General features: G+C 43.0%; 1 protein-coding gene across 5 annotated transcripts in view; it reads right to left on the reverse strand.

Annotated features, from left to right (window-relative positions):
* Window positions 1-169: 169 nt before the first annotated feature.
* GPAM (glycerol-3-phosphate acyltransferase, mitochondrial) overlaps window positions 170-25,816 on the reverse strand; it is a 63,246-nt gene continuing 37,599 nt past the window's right edge. For all 5 annotated transcript variants that reach the window (XM_045438901.1, XM_045438899.1, XM_045438898.1 and 2 more), the window contains 16 exons: window positions 25,086-25,232; window positions 24,386-24,482; window positions 23,591-23,727; window positions 20,684-20,783; window positions 20,138-20,350; window positions 16,815-16,928; window positions 15,230-15,315; window positions 13,932-14,047; window positions 11,760-11,830; window positions 10,683-10,947; window positions 10,064-10,206; window positions 8,579-8,656; window positions 7,811-7,951; window positions 6,099-6,288; window positions 4,855-4,913; window positions 170-4,185 (listed from right to left, as the gene is read on the reverse strand). In XM_045438901.1, coding sequence (XP_045294857.1) covers window positions 4,069-4,185; window positions 4,855-4,913; window positions 6,099-6,288; window positions 7,811-7,951; window positions 8,579-8,656; window positions 10,064-10,206; window positions 10,683-10,947; window positions 11,760-11,830; window positions 13,932-14,047; window positions 15,230-15,315; window positions 16,815-16,928; window positions 20,138-20,350; window positions 20,684-20,783; window positions 23,591-23,727; window positions 24,386-24,482; window positions 25,086-25,232 — 2,074 coding nt within the window. In that variant the 3' untranslated portion in view covers window positions 170-4,068. The remainder of the gene's footprint in view (window positions 4,186-4,854; window positions 4,914-6,098; window positions 6,289-7,810; window positions 7,952-8,578; window positions 8,657-10,063; window positions 10,207-10,682; window positions 10,948-11,759; window positions 11,831-13,931; window positions 14,048-15,229; window positions 15,316-16,814; window positions 16,929-20,137; window positions 20,351-20,683; window positions 20,784-23,590; window positions 23,728-24,385; window positions 24,483-25,085; window positions 25,233-25,816) is intronic.

Genomic DNA, 25,816 nt, shown 5'->3' on the forward strand with positions numbered 1-25,816 from the left:
CGAAGGATCCACAGAAAATAGTGCTCTAAGAAAATACTTGCCTTACTTGTCAAAAAAGTAATTTCTGAGCAACTATTATGAACTAGTGGAAAAAACCTAACACTTCAGTATAGAAAGATATGACAGAAGCACCAGGTTTAAAGGAATCTTTACAGAAACTCAAAGTAGATCTCTGTGATACGAATATTTATTAAGGAGATAAAAAGTTTGATCAAATTTGAAGAGCTCTGGGTCAGTGATAAAAACCATCCACTGGGGGTCCATAAATTTATGCAAGGCTATTTCCTATGAACATTTTATTCAAGTCCTATGTAAAGTCCAACAAGAGCAATGGTATAATAACCTATTAGGGAACTTTCAACTACGAATTTGAGATATCAAGAATATATTCATTTTTTGGTTTATTAAAACAAAACTACACTTCTGTGCTTCTGACAATACATTAACAGGCATAAAAATCAATCAACGTTTCCAAATAAGTTTCGTTCACAAAATCACATAGTATTATTTCACAGTACTTTATAGTAAGCCTTTTTACAACAATTTAACATTTCTTTGTACAACAGGAAAATAACACCTTCCATCAAGGCATTTCAGAGCTTTAGATGTTTAGAAATAAAGGCAAAATTCTTCCAAATGCGATCATTAGTTTGTATTAAACTAGAATGCCAGATGCCAAGTCTCAAGTTCCTAAAAAGAGTGTTTTAAAAAACAGATTTACATCCAAATTAGGTCTTATAAACTTCAGTGATAGGGCTTATCATTTCTAAACACTAGAACTATCTGTGGATAAAAATCTGCATTCAGTTGTGCAATATTTTCTTCTAGGTCTGAATTAAAATCTTCATTATTTACCCCAGTTAATCCTTGTGTTAATTTTGCTACTTTCAGGGAAAAACCCAGGATCATTGACAGCTGATCTTTCCATCAAAGGAAAGATATCGGACTACCTATATTACAGTTTTCTGTGCTTATTGTCTCCAGGGGAGGAAATGTACACCCATTAACTAGAACATTAGATTATACAAAATGCATGCAAAATTCTGCCTCCCTGCTGTTACTGTTTAACGTAGTGCTTCCCAAAATGTTTTCCATGGCTTCGTGGAGGTTCGTAGGGGTGTAAAGGGGTTTTGAAAAAGATCCTGGGGTCACAATAGTTTGGAAATGCTGGGTTAAACAGGCTTGGGACCGGCACACCCTGAGCCCTTGCTACCCTAGAGCAAACCATGAGTTTCTGAAAAAAGAGGATTCACGTACACTTTTATTTTACCCAGCAACACTTCTACAAAACACCAGTGAGCATCTCACAGCGCACTCAGATTACATGGAGAACCATGGGATGTGCTTTTCCCCTTTGGGGGACCGCAAGTTCCACAATCTGAGTTTACATTCATTGCAATCCGCTCACCTCTCTTACTTCCAGAGACGACAAATCCGAGAAGGAAGATTCGGAATACTTTCTCTGTTACTAGTGCTACACGGTTCACACTAGTGCCTTCCCTTTGTTTTTCTTCAAAGCTAAGAGAGCAGAAATTCCTTCCCCTTTTCTGAAATCACTTAGGACATTGGTAATTTGAAAGCGTGCAGTTTCGTATTGCTTGTTATTGGATTTTGTTTTTTAATTTGACTCACAGTCTTCCCCTGGAGGGCATGCATTTCAGGTTTACAGAAATGCAATAGAGTAAACTGTAATAAATTATTTACAAGCACCTAGTTTGTTTATTCTTACATGGAAGCCATTCGCTTTTGGAAAACAGTGAGAATAAATCTTTAAGCAAAACAGTGCTATCTGGAAGCCTTACTGTGATGATGTATGTTGTTTTCAGTAATGAGGCACTGAAGAATGAGTTGTGCTAAAATTAACTCAGGGTCAGCTTGTGTGGATGAGCATAACTTTGGTTGAGATTTTTCTTCCTTAAAAAAGGTTTTCAAAGCACCAGTTAATTACAAAAAGCATGCATATTTATTCTCACAGTGAGTTAAGTTGCAAGAGAGCTAGCAAATCATACGTTGCATTCCCCAAAGCATCTGATTAGATTTCTAGAAGACAAACCAACTGAAAAGGGAAATGAAGCCAGAGAAGCCATTGTTTCCTGCTTGGGCGGGCATGGCGGGAGCTCTTAGCAGAAGTCACAGGCACTGCAGCCGATTCCACTCATGGTCAGTCCCAACCTTGACCCTCCAGGTAAGTAAGAGACAGCCTGAGTAATCCTTATCTATAATTTAGAAGGGGAATGAGAGAGATGAGTGCAATGACTGCCTGCCTAGAAAAGGGCCACTCACGGGGAATAAGACAGCCTCCGTGGGTGTTCCCCATGTGCACAGCTCCAGCCAAAAGAAGACACGTTCCTCTCTCCTGGTTAGCAAAATGGAGTGCTACAAGGTGAAGAGCCCGCTCCGCACCAGAGCCGCTACAACACTGACGATGGCTTAAGGGCACATGAGTTCCTACAAAGAACGAACATATTTTAAACGTGGAATTTGAGAAGACTGGAAAAAGATCGCAACGGCACAGCGTTATTGCTAGGAGTTTCAAACGAGCTATTTCGTACACTGAAATACCAACCAGTACCCTTCCCTCTCCCGACACGCACGGGATATTTATGAGATACTATTAGTGTTTAAAGTCCAAGCTTATAAAAGTACAAACTTAATTCTCAGTACCTTTAAATTCAAAGACTATATGCCATATTCATCAGGAAAAATTCCTAATTCCATAATACCGTGAACAGAAAGAACAATAAGCTGTTAGAAAATGTTTTAATATCACATGATCTTTATGAAATCCACACCATCACTACAACAAATAATTATGCTCCTGCTCATAAAAAGGCACCTACCCATTACGAGCAATTTTTCATCATAGTTTGCCACTATGTGGCCTCAGGGTTTCGGCATATTAGCCCATACACATTTTTAAAAACCCATTGTTTTTCCTCGCAGCTAAAACTCCATAAATGCCTTCAACCATTTGCCTGTCGAGGGGGCCACCACATGCTGTATACCACACAGCCTGAGTGGGTACCAGTCACCTGGACTGGGGCAGTGCACAACCTGTACGCAGTACATGAGAGCCCCGGGTCGGCAGCCTAGAGCCCCGATACTTAACACTATCACAGTCCATCAGGCCAAGCTAATCAAGTTAGGCAAGGTGCTATTTAGCGGAAAGATCTCTAAGAAGTAGCTGCACCTGTTGAGAGGCAGGTGCCAAGAGGGGTGGGAGACAGTGCAGAAATAAAACAGGACTTGTTCCTAAATACTTGCTGGTCATTTAAAACTCAATGGCACTTTTTATATGGGCAGAAGTGTTCAAAGTCAGTGTTCTGGCAAAGTTTACCTTGAATTTTGCCAGCCAAATTTACTTCCTGATGTTAACTGTTTGATCACATTAGCTCTATTTCTGACCTAACCTCATGTTTTCATGTAGTTCTTAAAACACTTTCTAAATCTGACTGCAAAGGACAGCACAGTGATACCTGGGTGTGATACAGATCAGCCCGTTCATTTGTAAAGCACTTTGGGATGAAAGGTGTCCCCTTTAAAATTTAGCTACTATTGACAAATATAAAACTGGAAAAAAAAAAAAAAAAAAAAAAAAAAACCACACACAGTGAATGGATGACCCGATCATGTTTAAAGGAAGCATTAACCGCTAATCAGAAAATATACCGACGAATTATCCAACAGTATTAGGTACACTATACAAGATTCGGTTCTAGAATGAATCTACGTTTTTGTGCCCATCACAGGAATTAGTTCTTAACAGTTATGCTTAAAGGTGAATCTCTAATAGACTCCAAGATGATTTTTTGATATCTCATTGTGTCATCTACCGACGATTTGCAAGTGGAGGCAGAGGCCCCAGTGTCACCTGCACGGGGGCTGCTGTGTCATCTCAGGGTGGGAGAAGCACAGGCCCGCGGAGGGGAAGGCACTTGTGTTCCTGCAGGTCACATCAGGACAGGTCAGGCCTGACCACACGCCGGCGCCTTCAACTCTCGAGCCAGAGGCTGGAGCCCACGAGGGACAAGCCCCACTCCCTTCACTCGCCACGGGGCCAGGAGTCACCTACAGCACCACGAAGCTCAGAATGTATTCTAGGAGTTTTTGCCGGTTGCACTGAGGTAGAAACGTGCTGCTGAGTTCTAAAACAGACACTCTCTTTTGTTTGGTCTCTTTGAAAACCTAGAGAGAAAGTTGAAATTAAAGACAAACCGAAGAAAGGAGACATTTCTGGCACCAACCCTGACCTGTGTCCTAGACCCCGAGAGGCAGGAAGGCACATAAAATCATATCCTGGCTTTAAGCAAATGTGCATGTGGGTGTTTACGAGTACGGGGTGGGGAGGTTATGGACGTGGGTGTGATGTTCTTGGGCAGAGTCCAATCAGTATACTTTAAACTTTGTGTTAGAATAAAGTCACAAATAAGTCCCTTACAAAGGCTATCAGTACCTCCATGGAACTCATGTCCCACAGCAAGGTAAAGTACACTGGACAATACTTCTGGCAATACCAGCAAAAACACAACAACTGAAAATCATATGGCTTCATTAACATCCCTACCAAAACTATACTAGCAGCTTGAAACACCCCAACACCTGTTGTATGTAAACGGTTTGGGGATGAAGAAGAAAATCAGCAAAGTTCTGGAACATCCAAATAAATCTGTACTGATGGGCCTCACCTTCAGCATAACCCGCCCTCTCTCAATCCCCAGAAACACTGTCATGATTCGTCCAGTAGAAACTGCTTTTCTCAGGGCCCACCCCAAACAAAGGTGGCTCGGATAGACTAGATCTGGGCGGAAAGAGAACAGAAGACACAACTTTGTACTGTAAGTGGTGGGCACTCACCCCAATATCCTTGAACATTTTCACAGCATTCTTCACAAGGCAGTAAGTGGCACTCTCAGCTGTAGAGACAGGATAAGACCTTGTCAAAAAGTTCAGCAAACACAAAAATGCCAACATCCACAGTAAGAAAGTGTGGGAGGTGCCAGAGGCCTTGCGCACATCAGCAGACTGGGGCCAAGCTCTTCTCCTACTGCAACCCGTGAGGTCTCAAAGGATCTGCTGTTTCCTTAAACTTGCTCTGTCATCTTTCAAGGAAAAAACAGCAAGAAGACAGACAGAAAGAGAGAGGGAGGGAGGAAACGAGAGAGAAAAGGAAAAGAAGAAGAAACACCAACAACCATCTTGAAAGGTTCTTGAGAGAGGCAACCAAGACAGGGTGTAGAAATTCGGTTAAACTGCACAGTGACGCACAGACGATGCTCACATCAGTGGAACCAGAATGGGCACAAATCTAGAGGTTAAAAGAGAATTCTGGACCTGGGTTTGCCCATTAACTAGCTATGTGATCTACGATAGTTTCCTCATGTATTAAGTGGGTGGCTCTATCTCTAGATATTCATCTATATGGATATGGAGAGACAGAGAGAGATGCCTAGAGAGAAATTATCTCTAGATCCCTTCTGGCTCTAGAAAGTATCGATTCCAAGCAGTTTCAGTCCTAAGCCATTAACTATATAAAACACTATTCCCACCAGATCACACTTCTTATACAGCGAATGCCGGCCGGGTGTGGAGCACTGGAAAGACGCGGCTGCTGGAGTGCAAATGGGCACGACCACCCAGGAATCACCTGCAGTGCTTACTGAAGCTGCCAGACGACTCCTAGATGCACCCGGTGTACAAGTGGGCGTGTGTTTGCCCAGGTCGTAGGACACATTCACAGTGGCGCCTGTCAGAGTAGCTCCGAAGCGCAGACAACCCAACTATCCATCGATGATGGATAGAAATTATATGCAAGAAGTATTTATATGGTGGAGTACTATAAGGCAACAGAATGAACAACCGCCCACATGCACTAACACGTACGAACCTCACTTACGATGTTAGGTGAAAAAAGCCGGACGTAAGACTATGTAACTGTATCATTCCGTTTATATAACGTACAAAAACAGACACTAACAGGAGTCTATGCAGTCGGAGGTCAGGTTAAGTGTGCAATTTTTCCTAACTGTCTACAATTAGCAGATTCCTATAATCGAAAGAGGCACAGCTTTTAAAAGAAGCCACGGTGGCGACACACATACCATACACAGCGACGCTTCTTTCCGTCCTGGCGATCAGGTATTTGTGCAACTTCTGCAGATACTCTGGCTCCGGAACCGGGCCGGCGAAGTTGTGGATGAAGATGGCGGCGGAGCTGTAGGCCTCCAGCAGGGGCCCCAGGAGCCTCTGCAGGAAGGTGATGAACTGCTGGTGCTCCTTGGACTGGCTCACCTGGGAGTGCGAGAGCGGGCCATGCGGTCACCCGGCGGGAGAGAAGCAGCAAGCGCGCGGACACAGGGGCCTCCCGAGAGGCGGCAACTGAGACGGCGGCCTCTCACTAGTCACCCCCCAGAAGCAGCCTGCCACTCCGGGGGCACAGACCCTCTGCCGGAAAGGACTCTGGATGTGAGTGGGTTCTTCACGACAGTCCTCTTTCCTGCAGTACTTGAGATTTACATTCACTAAGCAGCTGCCTGGAAGAACCGGTCATACTTAAATGACAGAATTATGACATTTTGCCATCACTGAAAATAGCGGGTCCCAAAGCTGGGCCCTCCAGGGTTCGAAGCCCAGCTCCACAGCACCTGGCAAGACCACCAAGGTCACCTCGGTCCTTCCCAGCCTGCACTGGCTGCCACCATTAAGTGGCCTCGGGCCCACATGGTAACACAGTGGAGATGACAGTAGTGGTGACGAGGTGCGTGTGGCAGACCTAACAGGCCAGCTCAACAAGCCCCTGGCAGTGCCGAGGTAAGACCACTCCCCCTCTTAAAACCATGAACACTCAAAATGGAAAAACTCCTAAAGGTCATTTCGACTCTCCAAAAGCTACACCTCCTGAGTCTGTGGGGTGTGTGTGTGTGTGTGTGTGTGTGTAAGTTGGAGGTATCATACCACTGCAAAAAGAGTAAACTACTTAGTGCCAGGCCGCCTGGGTGGCTCAGCTGGTTACGCAGCTGACTCTGGCTCAGGTCATGATCTTGCAGTTCATGAGTTCGAGCCCTGCGTTGGGCTCTGTGCTGACAGCTCAGAGCCTGGAGCCTGCTTTGGATTCTGTGTCTCCCCCTCTCTCTGCCCCTCCTCTGCTCACGTTCAGTCTCTCTCTCTCTTTCAAGAATAAACATTAAAAAAATTTTTTAAAAGAGTAATCCACTTAAAATACTCAGAAAAACATGGGTCATCAACTTATAAAATTACAAACCAGAGACAATCAATCTCTTAGAAATCTAAATTTTCTCCTATGATGATCCGGATTTGTTTTAACTGAAGGCAAAGACCTCAATGTATGAAATTCTGGGAGGGTTGGCAAGACTGAGAATGACTCAAAAAGAATCACCGGCCAGTGACAGCCGAATAGAAATCCCTCCCCAACTCTGGGCACTGCCTGGCTTTACTGATGACTGAGTGAAAGTCCTCCCTCTTCAGGAGTGAGCGTAAGTGTAGGGAAACACATTTGCACCTGTGCATTCTGATGACAGGGCTGTGACAGGTCTCCTTCCCGACATTCATCTTCCCGAATTTGCACTTCTGTGTCCTTTTCCATTGCCTACACCCAAACTGAACCACTGGGGGGTATTCATTCACCTCAAACATTTGAGTATCTTTACCAGGCAGAAAGCACTGTGGCTGGTTTACGGGTGCTAGAGATAGGAATAAGCCACCCGAGTCCCATTTATAAGAACCTCACTAACTAAGGGCAACATAAACCCCAACTCTTCAGTGTAACGTCCACCAGAATTCTTCACCGAAGTACCTTCAGGTAGCAATCTCGCTGCTCCTCACCAAAATCACTGTCTTCATCTTCTTCATCGCTTCTCCAAGACAAAGGCTCTGGAAGCTTCTTGTCCCACTGCTGCTCAGCGAGACCAGGACTAGTATCTTCTTGGTCATCTTGCTATGTCGAAGAGATGACCAACAGGAAATAAATATGCGCAGGCACACAGACATCTGCCTGGCTGGACAGCAGACAAAGTATCCTCTCTCACTGCCCTCCCCTACTCCTGTTAGCCATCCACAGCATCCACAGAGCACCTCCCTCTCCAAACTCAGAATCACTTGGGAGACAGCAGGGAAGGAAACAAGAAAGAGGCAGCGGGGGGAGCTACCAGACAGAGCAAATAATAATACCCCTACCTCCTCTAAATTGGTATCTACTTTCCCAGGCCATACTTGCTGTCCTAAATCTACAAAACTTAAAATCTCAAAAGAGAAAAACGCGTGTGTGCAAACCACAAGCACTGACATCTCATCTTGGAATGAAAACTTCTGGGTATCACAGAATCAAGTCACAATGGGTTCTGGACAAGACCAGTGACACAAAAGAAACCAAAGTATTAAAAACAATCCCCAAAGACATTTACTCTCCCTATCCTTACTTTTCTTTTCATGTGGGCTTGACTATATACCAAATGTGATTACTGGCTGAAATAACTGCCTGTAACATTAGTTAAAATAATCGGGAGGAAAGAGAAGGAAGAGTGAGAACCTAAGCAAAGGCGAATAAAGCAAAGCCACCTCTCACCTCTGCCACTGTGAGAATACCATACTGGATAAACCTTCCTACCGTCTCGTGGCAAATTTGGTAAAATGTCTGGCAGGGCTGAAAAGAAAAGGCATTTAAATATAAATGTCGCCGACTTTTCTAAAGACAGAAACACGGTACAAGGTGACTGCCAAATGCTTCCGTATCAACCCCCTCACGCCACTGGGAAGCCCTAAGATCCCCGTTGCCCACCCTCTCGCTAAATGCCTGGTCAAAGGCAAAGCCCATGAAGAGCCCTCGTTCTGTCAGAGCACCCAGGGTGCCACCACGTGCAAAGGGTGCCACCACGTGCAAAGGGTGCCCCGAGCTCAGCGTCTCCCGCAGGGGAGCAAGTCCTCATCAGGACTGCCTGTCGGGCCCTACCACCTATTTCTTTTTCTTTCTGAGACAATTTCTCTGCAAATGCTACCTCACAGTAAATATCGTACATAAAAGTGGTAGATGAGGAAAGACAATACTCAAATAGCTCAAAAATGACTCAGGAAAAGGACAAGGTCAATCCTGGGAGCTTTACCTACCCCATTCCATCCTGCTGTCCAAAGTTCATGCAAAACAGATTCCCCAACAGGACGACAATATACCACACACAAATAATGCTGCTATGGAGGAGGGCTGTACTCACAATACATGTACTCATAAATGTTCCAGGACACGTTCAAATGAGTGGGAAAGAGTATTAGACTTTAAATAGAATACGAGTTCTTTTTGTTGATGATTTTGAGGAAACAGAATCTATTGCCTAATATGTATGTCTCATTGTGAATGTCTAGAAGTGCCTGAATAGAACATAAATGCTCATCAGTACTGCTGGGTCTTAGTTTTCCCATTTGTAAAATGACAAGGGCTTGCAAAGATGATTTTTAAGACTGTTTCTAGCTCTTATCTTCTGGGCATGTTAATAATTTACAAACCTCTGACCCAGTGCCTTATGTACAATAAGAGCTCAGTAGGGGCGCCTGGGTGGCGCAGTCGGTTAAGCGTCCGACTTCAGCCAGGTCACGATCTCGCGGTCCGTGAGTTCGAGCCCCGCGTCGGGCTCTGGGCTGATGGCTCGGAGCCTGGAGCCTGTTTCCGATTCTGTGTCTCCCTCTCTCTCTGCCCCTCCCCCGTTCATACTCTGTCTCTCTCTGTCCCAAAAATAAATAAACGTTGAAAAAAAAATTAAAAAAAAAAAAAAAAAAAAAAAAGAGCTCAGTAACTTTGGATCTGACTGATGGAGAACGTTGAGCCATCTGTCCCATCATGCCTCCCAGCTGCATGAAACGTTCACTGGAGCAGTGACCCCAATAGCAAACAAAGATAGTATACAACATGTTGACCAGATGGTCACTGAGACCCAGGAGTAGAGCATACAGCTTTAAAAACAGACCAAACTGCCTCTGAGACAAAAACACAAAGGTGGCTCGTGTTTTCACAAAAATGCTCGAGAAAAAGAACAGGCAACACGAAGGACTCTTAACTTACGAGAGCTATGGTGCCTTCATTAGAGAGCAGATAGCACAGGCTGGCGGCCTTCCGCACAAGCTGCTCCTGGCTGATCAAGTTAGGGGACGTTCCGGCAGACCCTCCGGAGCCCCTCTTGTGCAGAACCGCATAAAGGCTGCAGGCTAAGGAAAGAGATGCGTCAATGAAGCCAACAGCCTTACAGCTCCAAGAATTTCCATAAATCCCTTCAGGATCCAGGGCTCATGATTCCATGGGATCCCAACTCCATCAAACACGTTCCTCAGACACTTCCGACCCTCCTGCTCTCCTTCTCCTCTGCCCCCTCTTGATCGCAACTGAGTGCCCTACACTCATTTTACTGCTACGTGTAGTGCTGTCTCAGTCATGTTTCCAGCTCCTGAGAGCAAAACATGTTCCCTCTCCTCCTCAGTAATAAGTATACTATGCAAACAGTAATTCAGTAACTACTTGCTGATAAATGTAAGAATAAGCTATAGTGATAGAGACTCTATTTTTATTTGAAAACTGAAAATACAGCAACACATTCCCTTAAACAAGGGGCTACCATCCAAATCAACACCACTCTGTGCTTTAGGCCCTTTTCCTGCTCATGAGGGTACCCCGGAGCAGGCCATACCTATGATGGCCTCCATGATGAAGACGTGGAGTACCCCGTTGCTGTAGAAGTTGAGTTCAAAGACTGACGGGACAGTTGTGCTAGGAGTAATAAAAAACTCATCGTTCCTGCTGGTGTGAGTGATCGTGACACAATTTCCCAGCAGCTGGATGGCATGCATAACTACGTCTTCGGAGTTTCCTGAGAACCCCAGGTCAAAATCTCGAGCCAGGACTTCCTCCTTCATCACAAAGAAGTCCTCCACCAATGTGGAGAGATCAATTCCCTAGAGAAACAGACAGAAATGGTCTCACGACAGCGGAAAACCTACGTCCCAAAAGGCCATGAGGCCATTCCGAGGAGTTTTCTCCTTGCCTTGGCTTTCCTGCAGCCTGCTGTTGGCACATACAGGAAAAGGGCCAGAATATCAGTGCACAGGTGGTCAGAAAACTGGTGAAAAGGCCGGTCCTCCAGAAAGCCAAGATATTCACATCCAGCGAACACTCTGGCCACCACACGTGATAGGAGCATATAAGGTGACCAAGGGAAGCAGCAGCCATCTAAAAGTAAGAAGTGCTTATTTCTTAGCAGTAATTTCCCTCATTTTAAATATTTATCTGACAACTACGTATTTGGTGCATATGTATACACACACACACACACACACACACACACACACACAGGCACTATGTTTGGTGTTGAGAAATGACTGTGAATGGGACAGACACACTCTCCCGTCACAGGGCTTAGACAGACGCATTAAGGGAAGATGGTCCTAAATACAAATCAAATAGCTTGGAAACCGTCAGCTGTCAGAACACTTACTGCACATCAACGCGATATGCCTTATTTACGTGAACTGTATTACTCAAGGCATGTCTTACTGCCACATATATCATGCAGTCTCTGAGGTTTCTTTTCACATGGACTTTCTCCATCAGAGTTGTAAGCTCCTGTGGGCAGGCTGCTTAGCTTATTTTACTGCGTTATCTCACAAGCACAAGCCGGAAGTGGGCCAGACCTATTAGCGAGCGAGTATCTGGACAACTGCCCAAGCCTTCTCGTGCTTTCTCAACTCCAGTAACACTGCAGACATACCTGCCTGTGTCTGTAGAGGAGCAGGCAGGCCACGATGTGTGTTGACATAATGGCACAGGACTTGCTAGCAGCTGGAAGGCAAACACAAAGCTTTAGGTTCCCTTCTCTTTTAGTATAGCTGGAAGTTTCTAAAAGTACTTACATCTTTTATTTATTTTCAAAGAGAGAGAGAGAGAGAAAGAGTATGAGCGAGCAGGGGAGGGGCAGAGAGAGAGAGGGAGAGAAGGAATCCCAAGCAGGCTCTGCACTGTCAGCATGGAGCCTGACACGGGGCTCGATCCCACAAACTATGAGATCATGACCCGAGCTGTAATCAAGAGTCGGGCACTTAACCAACTAAGCCACCCCGGTGCCCCTCAAAGTACCTAAACCTTGAACAGGAGTATTTAAAACTCTAAATACCTCCACATCTACCACATTTCCCGGAACTATGATTTACTGAAGGGAAATTACAACATTATACCACGTTCTGGGCCCACAGAATCTCACTAGAGATCACTATTATAACAGAAACTAGCCTCAGATGGCTCCACCTTCCAAACAGGCCAGTGGAACTTCGTTACTGAATGACTGAGAGACACCTTTAGGGAAATGCCAAGACCCAAATTATACGCCTGTTGTGGTGGTTCCATGGGGCATCGCACTTGCGTGTTTCTGGACTTGTTCCCAGCTGCAGTCCACGAGAACTGTGCCTCCTGCTCTCCTGGTGCAGGCAGATTCACCATCACAGTAAAAGAAAGGGGTAGCGGGAGAAGAGGGTAGTAGGCTTGAAGTCAGAAAATTTGGGCTCAAATCCTAATTCCTACACTAATTTCATAACTTGGGGGAAATCGCTTCCACCCCCATGCCACAGGTTCCGCACTGCTAAGATGAAATGTGCCGCGTGCATTGGACTGAGGGTGCATGATCAACCTTCGAGGTCAGAGGGAGGGAGGGAGAGGACAGAAGTGTATCTGAGAGTTACTATGGCCCCTAACCCAGTACTCTGAGTTCGTCGAAAATTATCATCATATAAGTCAAATAAGTATCTATGGAATATTCCGAAATAAACACACCGCTTGTGAACATTCTGAGATAACGAATTCATGAATACTGCACTCACAGTGTTATCTCCAGTGTTTGAAAAACAACGTACCAAGTACCATATTTATTGCCATTAAAAAGCGTATTTGTCAAGAGTTTTTTAAAAACATAAATATTTGTGTTACAACTGGAAAACAGCACTATATAAACCTGTAAAAAATACTTTTAAAGACCAGATGGCAACATCCCTGGTTATCTGGGCAGTGGGTTTTATCTTTATGTCCCAACTTCCCAACATTATGGACGTATTACTTTGAGCACACGGAACTTAAGCAGGAGAGAGACACAGACGGGAGCTTAAGAAAGGAGACTCCGCCCTCATGTGAAGCAGGAGGGCAGGAGCGAGGCTGGGCGAGGAAGCCCCCACGGTGGCACCACCTGGAGGGGCTGAGAGTCTGGCCTGACTCGAGGTGAGGCTCGGGGAAGGGCAGGGACAGCCCACCTGGGCTGTGCACTAAGGGACCACAGCACTGCCTGCCACAGGACGGCCAAGCAGATTCTACTACATGACACACATTGCCACTTGGGGCTTAGAGGAGGCCGATTCTGTACCCCCGCTCTCTCTACCCCGGCTCACTCCCACTTGAATTATTTGTGAACAACTATGCCACCAGGAGCAGCACAAGCTCGTACAGAACTGCTAATTATTCAGTTTGTATTCCCCACAGCGAAAACAAAGCTTTACACATACATAATGGCCCCTCGATACCTGCTGGGTGAAAATAAGCATGGGGTCAGCAGGCAAAGGGACACGCAACTATAAAACTAGATGCCATACTGCTAGTTAGTTCAAACAAACAAGTTCGTGAGCAAAAGAGGCAACAGATCATCCTGACGGTACTATTTTTTAGAAAGCAGAAGACCTACCACATGAGCACCTAATTACCAGGCGCTGTGCGTGAGGTTTTCCTCGATTCGTTCAGATGCCCACAGCATCCCCTTTCTAATAACTTGCCATCACCACCCCTGTAGCAGGTGATGCCACCAGAGGTACAGCCTGATTACAGCGGTCTCCAAAACCAGTGTGGTCTGCCCTGCATGTGCTGAGTCTGCAGGGCAGGATTATAAAGAGTCTGGCGTTGGACTTACTGAAGAGGATGTGCTCGGCCAGATTGGCAATTAATCTTCTTCGGAAGGATTCACCTGTTGCATTTCTGGGCTCGGTAACGGATGTGTCTGCACCTTCATCAGCAGCATCACTGGGTCTGAAAAGATTTTTTTTTAATTAGACTCTACAACCACACTCTTTTATAAGCAAACTATCTAGAATTAAGGCGTAAATGTATCAGACACTTCCAACCACTACACAGTCTACATTTAAACCACCAACAGATTATTTCTGTGCATTGTCTTCCTCCATAATATACTTTATTGGGTTTAACACACTCTCCTGACCAAAAGACTTTTATTGAGTTAGGACTAGTCTATTGGTACATCACCTCCAAAACCCACTGACTGGTCAAAAAAATTGCATAAAGCAAAATATCTCATTTTATTACCGTTATTTTTTTATTTTTTATTTTTTTTGAGAGAGAAAGAGCACAAGTGGGGGAGGGGGAGGGAGAATTCCAAGCAGGCTCCGTACTGAGCACAGAGCCTCACGCGGGCTTCATCCCATGATCATGTGAGATCAGGACCTGAGCCAAAATCAAGAGCCAGACGCTTAACTGACTGGGCCAACCAGGTGCCCTGATACCTCATTTTATTTTTGATTTTTTTTTAATCTTTTAAAAATGTTTATTTTGAGAGAGAGAGAGAGAGCGTGTGCGCACAAGTGGGGGAGGTAAGGAGAGAGAGAGAATCTCAAGCAGGCTCCATGCTATCAGAGCAGATCCCAACGTGAGGCTCAATCTCACAGACCATGAGATCGTGACCCAAGCCGAAATCAAGAGTCTGCTGCTTAACCGACTAAGCCACCTAGGTGCCCCCCGATACCTCATTTTGAAACATTTCTAAAATTTCAACACTTGAACACATCAAGGGAAGGGCTTAATATTTAATTTCTCTAAGTTACAATTCAATTTGAGTTCTGGAAAACTGACATAGGAAAACTCTTTCATACTCTGCACTAACAATATACATAACCTAACCTACTACCAAAAGGAATTCAGTTCCCACATTCAAAAGCATATATCAAGTAAGAACTCTTACCCAATTCATACACTCAAAAAGATTTTATAAGGCAAATAATCAGAAACCTCCAGACTAATATGAAAACCCATCACTTCACTATCCTTTATCAAACCAAGAGAAAAGTTCCCCAAAGTGAGGAAGTGAAAACGAGAAGATGCACATTCTTCAGAAAAGTAACCTATTTTTCTATGCCGTGGAGGGAACAATAGATACTTGTTGGTTTCGTTAGTATACAACGTTTCCACAAATCTTACCTTGGAGGAAGGATGGCTGGTAGCAATGCCTGCTCCAGGGAGAGTGGAGCAGATGCGGGTTTCTGACTCTGGCTTTCTAAATATTCCTGGAGCCATGGGGGAATACAACACAATCATTAACTCTCATTGTCTTGCTTACATAAAGATACATAAAATACAATTTGCTCTTCAAAAAGTAAAAAGGGAATAGTTTATAAAATGAGCCACGCTACAGGGCAGAAGTACCACACTCAAGGACCTTCAGAAGCGCGGACTCACCCCAGAATGCTGGCAAGCGCAAAACCGAAAGACTGATGATAGAAAGGATGGGACAGTGGTGCTTAAACTCAATTATTTAAAAGTTAAAGGAATGAGAAAGAATGAAATATGGCCTTTTGTAGCAACGTGGATGGAACTGGAGAGTGTCATGCTAAGTGAAATAAGTCATACAGAGAAAGACAGATACCATATGTGTTCACTCTTATGTGGATCCTGAGAAACTTAACAGAAGACCATGGGGGAGGGGAAAGGAAAAAAGAAAAAAAAAAAAGAGGGAGAGAGCCAAACCATAAGATACTCTTAAAAACTGAGAACAAACTGAGGGTTGATGGGGGGGTGGGGGAGGGGTGGGTGATGGGCATTGAGGAGGGTACCTGTTGGGATGAGCACCGGGCGTTGTATGGAAACCAATTTGACAATAAATTTCATATTAAAAAAATAAAATAAAAATAAATAAAAGTTAAAGGGAAACTCATAACTTTTCTCACATCTACACGAAATTATTTGACATTCCCAATTATTACTATTAGTGATAATCAACACAACCATGCTTTTTAAAGGAAATCTGACAACCTGAGGGTTACGTAATAGTCAAAAGAACCTCCATCCAAAAGCAAATCCTAACAATACAGGGAAGATGTGCAATGGTTTTGAAAAAGACAAAATGGTAAGAAATGGCAAGGCTCCTAGAAGGTGAAAGCGTGTAAGGCCAGGAAGCGTCCAGCACGGCAGTTAGAGTCTTTAAAGTAAAGGTATGAAAAAGGAAAAAGCAGGACTTCTGCTCCTTACCCCTGGGCTCCCAGTTTCCATACTCATCCTTCTCCTTCTTTACCAACTTGAAAATCTTAGGAATTTAAAACTGCCAGGATCCCAGGGACCCACCAGTCCCAGGCTCCTCCATAAGAACAGCACTATCCCTTTGAATGTGCGGGTGCGAGATTCCACTCAGTAGAACAGAACATCATCCTGGACTGTCAACTGTACCCTACTTTAGGCGCTAGGTTTTGAAATTTTTCCATAAAGGCGATTTTAGAACATAATATAAAGTAGCAACATATATTATGAAGCAACATGCAAAATTCCCGCGAACTAAAAAAAATAATAAATACGGACCCCGCTATTTCCCAAATATAGACATTTAGTATCATGCCAACAGGCATACTTTGGTGGGATAATTTAGGAAATGCCATTCTTGACATAGTCCTCATTTTACAAGAGAAGAAACTGAGGTCACACATAGAGGAGGCAACAGAGGCAGGGGCAGAGGCCACATCTTCTGACTCGGAGCTACGCCAAGGCTTTAACAGAGCCTCATCCCAACACTCACCTTTAAGGAAAATGGTTGTGCAAAATCCACTCTGACACATCCGTAGTTTTTTCGTAACATTCTGATAACGCCTCTAGCTACGCTCCAAAGGCTCTCGTTCTTCTTAGGTTTTCCCTAAATTCCAATTTTCAAAAGAATAGTGTGGATAAGAGATAAAGCTAACAGGTATTCCGCTATACAAAAACTACCAGTTATTTTTATGGAAACTGGAGGTTTGAATTGAAAAGGACAACACTGAATAAAGAGGGAAAGTACGTATTCATTGACTGAGACCTGTCAGAAAACCGTCAGCACGCAAGATGCTACAAGATGTAATCCTTTCATTACGGGAGGCAGTTTGGTCAACGAAAAACAGAACACTTAACGCTAATTCATTTAGTACACTGTTCACACCCATTCACAAAAACACCACTACAAACTATGGTGCTGGCACAAAAATAAAAACATAGATCAATGGAACAGAGTACAAAGTCCAGAAATAAACTGACAATTATATGGTCAATTAATCTTTGACAAAGGAGGAAAGAATATGCAATAGGAAAAAGACAGCCTCTTCAACAAACAGCGTTGGGAAAACTGGACAGCCACAAGCAAAGAATGAAAAATGGACCACATTCCTTCACCATACACAAAAATAAACTCGAAATGGATTAAAGACCTAAATGTGAGACCTGAAACCATAAAAATCCCTGAAGAGAGCACAAGTAGTAATTTCTCTGACATCAGCCATGGCAACATTTTTCTAGATAGGTCTCCTGAGGCAAGGGCAAAAAAAGCAAAAATAAACTATTGGGACTACATCAAAATAAAAAGGTTTTGCATAACAAAAGAAACATTTAACAAACCTAAAAGATGTCCTACTGAATGGGAGAAGATATTTGCAAACAAAGTATGTGATAAAGGTTAGTGTTAAAATATACAAAGAAGTGATACAACTTAACACCAGAAAAAACAAATAATCCAATTAAAAAATGGGCAGAAGACATGAATAGAGAAGTCTCCAAAGAAGACTTACAGATGGCCAATACATGAAAAAATGCTGAACATCACTCATCGTCAGGGAAATGCAAATCAAAACTACAATGAGATATCACCTCACATCTGTCGGAATGGCTAAAATCAAAAACACAAGAAATAACAAGTGTTGGCGAGGATGTGGAGAAAAAGAATCCCTCGTGCGCTGCTGGTGGGAATGCAAACTGGTGCAGCCACTGTGGCAAACGGTATGGAGGTTCCTCAAAAAGTCAAAAACAGAACTACCCTATGATCCAGGAATCGCACTACTGGGTATTTACCGAAAAATAAAAAAATAAATTAATTAATTAATTAAAAAAAGGCTTCAAAGGGATACACGCACCCCTATTTTATTGCAGTATTTACAACAGCCAAATTATGGAAGGAGCCCAAGTGTCCATCGACAGATGAATGGATACAGATGTGGTGCATACATACACAATGGAATATTACTCGGCCACAAAAAGTATGAAATCTTGCCATTTGCGGCGACAGAGAGAGAACTAGAGAGTATAATGCTAAGCAAAATAAACCCACTCAGAGAAACACAAATACCATATGATTTCACTTAGATGTGGAATTCAAGAAACAAAACAAATAACAAAGGAAAAGAGAGAGAAACCAAGAAACAGACTCAAAACTATACAGAACAAACAGATGGATACCAGAGGGGGTAACCTGGTAACCTGGGGGTGTAGGAAACAGGTGAAGGGGGTGAACACTGCACTTACAATGAGCACTGAGTAATGTAGAGAATTGTTGAGTCACTATCTTGTACACCTGAAACTAACATAACACTGTGTAACTGTACTGGAACTAAAATTTAAAGCTTAGAAAAAAAAATACCACTGCAAATCAACGAAAGATAAAACTGGTGCAACAGGAAGGAGAACGGTTTGCAGTTCTGAGAAAAATAAGATGTCAAAGAAGCCACTTAATATGAAGTCTGATGATCACCAGCGTCCAAATATCTAACATGAAGCAACTGAATGCCAAATCCAGCCCCACGGTGGCCTTTAACCCTATTATTCATTTAGTAACATTTCCTGAACATTAATTTACATAAGGCACAATGACAGGCATATAAGGGACACAGGACTCTGATATGGCCTCATAAGACAGGGTGAGTGGTGCACACATTCAAGACAGACAAATATACACAAGGAGGGGTCTCCTAAGAGAAACTCAGGTAACAGTTCAGCTCATCACTTCATTCGTAAAGCCTCTAATTATCTAGTGTCCTTCAGCTTCTGGCATGCTTCCACACTAAACAAGAGCAAAACAAAATCTCTCTGGAACTCTCACAATGCAGGTAGGAATGGGAAGTTGGTAAGAGCACTCTCGAAAACTCAGTATCTACTAAAGCTGAACATATGTATACTTTATGACCCAACCATTTCCACTGCTAGGTACTTACCTAACAAAATGCATACCTGTGTTCATCAAGAGAAATATACAATATTGACCATAGTCAAAAAACTAGAAACCAAACTGTTTTCAACTAAATAAACCATAGTACACGCATACACTGGAATACTACATGACTATGAGAATGAACACTCTCTAACTATATGCAGCATGGATGAATCCCACCAACACCTACTTGAGCAAGGAAAACCAGAAGACCACACACTACACAATTTCATTTAGGTAAGAGTCCAAAAATAGGCAAAACCAATCTATTCTGTAAGAAGTCAAGATAAACAGTTACCCTTGAAGGGACAGTGAAGAAAGGGGCACAAGGGGGGCTCCTAGGGGCTAATAATATTGTCCCTTGCTGTGCGTGATTCCACGGGCATGTTCACTTTGGGATAATTCAAGCTACAGGCTTATAATCTGTGCATTCTTCTGCAACTTACTATACTCACTTCAATAAAAGTTTACTAAGAAGTTACTGCCACCTACCGAGTTAATTTATTCTAAATTGCTTTATCAACATGATCTCAGCATTTCGTCAGGCTGAACTTACAATTTATACACAAACTACAACCCCGGGGAAAATGACATATATATAACCCTCCAGGCAGAGATGGCAACATGGGACCAAGTGTTCTCCCATTTCCCGATCCCGATCCCACGATCGAGGCCAGCACTGAAGAATCTAGCCACACCACTCCCTCCGAGAGCAGGGAAGCGCCACATTAGCACTACCCATCAGGCGGGCACAAAAGATGAAAACTACTCACCATGCCCATTCTACATGTATCCTGTTTTAAACAGTACCAGAAACCCTCCTAATTCCAAAAGCACTTCTCTAAAAGCAAAAGACTTGAAAATGAAGAAAACTTTTGGGTGGGCAATCCTCTTACCAGTTGTTCGCCATTGTAGTGACCTTCAATAATGCGATCGTAGGAGATTCCAACAGGTATGATCAAGATGTCTGGGATGGTATTGGTAGACAGCGTATCAACCACAACTGACAAAAGTCCTGCCCGAGCACAGGAGGTTTTCCCACTCCTAGAGCGTGTGCCTTCCAGAAAAATCTCTAAGAATTGCTGCTGTCGAAGTAGTTCAACTATATGCTGGAACAGAAGGAGAATGTAAACATGAAATCAAGCCCGCTCCACTTAGAACAAGCTCAGCCAAGTTAAATCTTCCAACAAATGAAAACCTAGAACTTCACTACTGACAAAGTGTTTTACTCATGTAAATAATAGCAAGACAGCTCCTCCAAGCTCTATTTTGGTGATTACAAAAATAATCATCAAACCCATACCCAAACAATACCACTCAAATAATTACACAGACAACATTCTTTTTTTTTTTTTTTTTTTAAATCTCAATCAAGTCTCTTTTTCTTCTACTGTGGAATAACGACTATAACTGCTTTAAGGACACTGAGACAGCATACATACCCCGTGGAGCAAAGCTCTATAGAGAATATCCTTCCGCCCATCTGGCGTTTCATCTAGCCTTCGTCGGATGAAAAAGCCCCCAAGCTTATGGATCAAGGTACTAGATATTGAAGAATGCGTTAGTTATTTATATAGAAAATTATACGAATACTTAAATTCCAACTTACTTCAAAACATACACCACATGAATATAAACCACGTGTTGTTTGAGCTGCTGATATTTTTCCACTTTCCATATTACTGATGTTTCAGTCGCTTACATCATTCATCAGCCTTCAGAACATCACTTTGTGTACTGAAGCCCTATTAATGTCTGTTCACAACCAAAAGAAGTCTGTACGATATCCCTGCAAAGGTGGTGTTACAGATTTTAAGAGGATTATGAAATACTGCTAAATTTTAAAACCCTGTCAAGGGTCTCAGGGCACCAACCATTAGACATCCTGAAATGTGCTTCTGGCACATGAACTACAAAATGAATATGAGGTTACAAAAGCTCCTATGGGGACATTTTTTCAAGAAAGTACTGCTTAGAGAGTATCTCTGTGAGCCCATGATAATTTTATCAAACCCAAACCAAGCATAACGAATTTTCCAAAACGTGAAACAAGAATGTGCTTCATGTACACTTACACAGGGATAAAGCGATTCTTTTCTCAATCCCTTGTTTCTTTCTACAACATGGATGGATTTTTATATTACGATGAAATTTTACAATATGCAAGTCAACCTTTCCAAACGCAGAGCCTCTTCCTAATTCTTCTCTAATAGAGTGATATTAAAATAGCAATATCAACACATATTTCCAGTATCTTCTGTAGTCAGGATAAGGAGGCAACAGTAAGATGTCCCCAGAGCTAAATATCACTGAGAACAAGACTGCAGAGAAGTTCATAGCGAATGTGAGATGAGCCACCCACGGAACAACCCGCCCCAGAAAGTGACTTGTGAATGTATAGGTTGGCACGTAACAAAAGAAAGCTGCGAATCAACAGGTAAGATCACTGACTGGCTGTCACGTATGAAGGAAAGACGAGCTAAGCAACGACTGGCATAGAGTTCATGAAAAGAAAAGTTGGATTATGCAAAATTATCAATTTTTAACATGCATTTCCATGTGATCCTTCCAGGAGCACTTCCAAGCCGAGAACCTGGAGGGAATGATTACAGGAGTTATTCTCATTGTAGGAAAGGCAAACTGTACAGGGCAGGGCCTCCCTAGAGTCCGAAGGGAACACTCCTCTTGGCTCTAAATCTATGCCTGCCAACAACTTTCTGATGACACTCTTCCCCTCCAGTGGGCTTCATGCCCAGTGCGAAGCCCAACATGGGGCTTGAACTCACAACCCTAAGATCAAGACCTGAGCTGAGATCAAGAGTTGGACGCTTAACTGACTGAGCTGCCCAGACACCCCAACTTTCTGATGACTTTCTAATGCAACTTCCCAGGTTCCTCGATACTGGGAAGAGGTGCGCAGAAGAGTAAACAGATGTTCTAGTCCCTAGAGAAGCATGTCTGCCCCGTACGGGTATATCACATTGCATTAGAGCTATTTGTCTACATTCCCCAGTAGATTATGAGCAATTTGAAGGAAAGGACACAGCACTTCTTCACCCTTGTCTAAAGTATAGCTGGGTAAGAATCAGCTGACTGAATGAATGAATGGCTCCGCTCAACCATTCACATGAGTCTGGTTTGCCACAGAACTCTGAGCCCAGCAATTAGGAAGGAGCTCCTTGGACTGTGAGGCTGAGGAAAGGGAGATGACTGCCACTTTGTGAGACCCTGTGTGCACAACCCACAGGCCCACTTCCCTTCCTGTTACTGTAAGTCCATCCTCCTCATACTCCCTACTGCTTGCTCAGAGCTGACCTCAGGGATGCTCTATGCTTTGAAATTTGAGCCTTCAATATCCCAAACCAACTAAACCTACTCCTTGTTCATTCCCCATTGGTGCTCAGCTCCACTATGTACCTAGTACCCTGGCGGTAAAGATCAAGGAGTGTCCCTCCCTCATCAACCCCTCTCCCACTCTGGACTAGCATTTGGTCTTATAAATTCACCTTACTAAATACTTTTCAAATCTATGCCCTCCTCACCAAGAGCACCACTACAAATTTTAATCTAAGCCTTCGTTATCTTTTGCCTGAACTCTTACAATACAGTCAGAATGGTTCTAACTCCCTCTAATCGAGAGTGACTTTTCAAAATGCAAATCTGACCACTTCTCAACTACAGGATACACTCTAAACTCTCGGCTTAAAAATTGTTCTGACCCAGCTCTCACTCCCTACGCGATGGCCACCTCTGGCCTCTGACCCTTCCCACCGTATCCTGCACTCTTACCCTAACCCTATTGAACTGTCTGCCGCTTCCTAACCGTACCACACACTTGAAACTTTCTGCATCTTCACATGCTATTTCCTCTGAACGGAACCCACCGCATCCTCCTGAAAACTTCTAAAATACACCTTTGGCGTCTTACTGAAATCATTACATGTTTCTAGTGTTACTAAATTACGAGGTCAAAGTTCACAGGTGTGGTTCTTCTCACCTACTTTGTACCAACACCACCGTCCACCCCCACCCCCATCTTCCCTACTGCCAACCCTGATACAGTAATTTGCTATGTGGTCTAATTGCCTTTCAGCCATTTGATAAATATTGCCCATGAAGTTGAGGTATTCACAGTTCACCAAGCATTCCATACAGAACACAGGAAGAACGGTGATAGTCTTATAGCTTTTTTGTACTTTTCAACTTTTCCACAATAAATTTTTACAATGAAAGTAAAGCAGCTCATGTCATCTTTACAGCAACGTGGTTCAAACCGTAAAAGGAAAAAAAAGAAAAATTTAAAATACAATCTTTTCCATACCTTACATTTCAAAACAAGCTGATCTTACCTGAAGATGGGAATGTTGAGATTGTTGCCGGAAGCGATGTATGGCGCCTTGATGTTATGGCAGAAGAGAATGAACGTGAGCAGCAGATAATCAATGTGTGATCTGTGAACTGGTAGAAACAGAAGTGGCAAATTCATCTGGTAAAAGAAAAAAATGCCAAAGTTCAAACTCAAACGCGAACTTGGATCACACTCTGCAACTTCATATTTGGTCAGAATCACTCAAACACAGGCTGATCAACGACTCGTTCTTGAAAAACATTTTCCGGTAACATGAACGTCTTGCATTGTAATACTTCCGCGGCTGAAAACCGCCAGAGCCACAATAAAAAGGAGCTGGGGAAGGAGAAGCACAATGGAGAGTTCAAGTGGACTCTCTCCGTCTTCTGAGAGGCAGCCCTGATTATGTTTAAAAAAAAAGAAAGAAAAAAGGCAAAGGGTTGAGAGGCAAGCCTGGTTTGGCTTGAAATCACAGGAGATCATTTACCAGCCATGACTGGGAAATCTTAATCTGTCTGTGCTTTATATTTCCTCATTTATAAATAGGGATTATTCCACCTGCTCTTAGAGTTGTTGCAAAGCAACCCACCCAAGGAATCCTGCACAGCTGGCAGGGCCCCCTTCACCCACCTCTCAGCCCCTCACCAAATGCTACTGTGGTACATCTCTCAGGGGGGGCATCCGCTGAATGGGCAGGAATGCACACAGCACACAAAAGAACATTTCCATACAGAAGAGCTCTAACATCATCCACAAACATGGGGAAAATGGAATGACAGATCACAGAAACTCTTGCCTCAGTTGCAGCTTTAACCATCTCAAGTTGGCCTTTGTGAATCTGAATATTCCAAAAGAAGCTGTTGAACAGTTTGAGCAACACCCATCCCGTCAGTCTAAGGGGGAGGGGGGGGAGAAGAAAAGGAATTTAAATGCATATACATACATTTATATAGACGTTGACTTTTATCTATTCAAGTTTCTGAACCTACAACCTCAAAGTGCTTTCAAGTGACTCAGTGTCTGTATCTGCATCTAAACTTTTACATATAGACTCACAGATACAGATTACTTATTACAGACTAAAATCTTCCATTTTTATTTATTACAGACTAAAATCTTCATTTCACTCAAACAGCAGACTTTACACATCAGAAACAAATGATCAAATGAACATTTAGGTGAGCAGAATGCCATATAAAACCACTCCCTTTAAGATATGGGTGTGTGAAACCTGGCTCACAAGTCTAGAGAGAGGTCAGCAGTAATTCAGTGGCTGTTATTAGTTAACAAAGATTAAGGAACCTTAAAATCTACCACAGTGCTACTTCCCACATAATTTGAATACAAATATAAAAATAAAAAGGAGTTAGTTTTCCCATCAGATTATGTCCAATTTCTTTTGGACCAAAACCACTGTGCTAGGAAAGCCCAATGGTTCAGTCCCTGTTTGCTCAAAACAGCTCTCATTGAAAGCTTTTTGCTTTGCCTTTTAATACCTGATCATCGTTGGTGAGACAGTGGCAACCATTTCTTGAAGGATCCTTTTGGCTTTCTTTTTCACTTTATTGATGGCTTTTGACTGCTGCTGGGCAGAACCATCAGGATTTAATTCAGCAGCCACTTCTGCAATTGCCTCCTGTACTCTGAATTGAAAGCAGAAAGACAATGTAACTGGTTCTATGTGACATCCTGCATTATTTTCTAAATCATAGATATAAATCACAAAACAAAACTTATCTTCTCTTTAATATGTGATTAACACAATAAGCTCAAGTTAGATGTGTTTTGTTTGGCTGCCTACTGAATATTAGGGATATTATATTCCTGAATCAATGAATCCCTGAGGAATCTGGAAGGCAGATTTAAGAATTTAACTCAAATTCAATGGGTAACAACAACATCAATTGAAACGTTCCAGATATGCTGTGAGGGACACAAAGTTGCACTCTAGCAGAGGGGAGAGAAAGAAAGGTTATCCCTTTAGGCATATAGTTCAGAGGTATCCAAAGCTCACTGCCAAAGTAACATGAGATTTTTCTTTTGAAGATCTAATTTATTACTCATTTATACTGTGACTTTATTAGAACTATATGTAAAACTCTCTAGGAGGGATCAAAGAGGGGCATAGATATTTACAAGTGTTTTCCATTTTAAACCAGTAATGTAAGAAAGGCGCCGCTCAAGATTAAAACAACACACAACAATAAACAGTGAAGTTAAGAGAGAA

This window comes from Leopardus geoffroyi, chromosome D2 (genome assembly GCF_018350155.1).
Source record: "Leopardus geoffroyi isolate Oge1 chromosome D2, O.geoffroyi_Oge1_pat1.0, whole genome shotgun sequence".
NCBI classification, from domain to species: Eukaryota; Metazoa; Chordata; class Mammalia; order Carnivora; family Felidae; genus Leopardus; species Leopardus geoffroyi.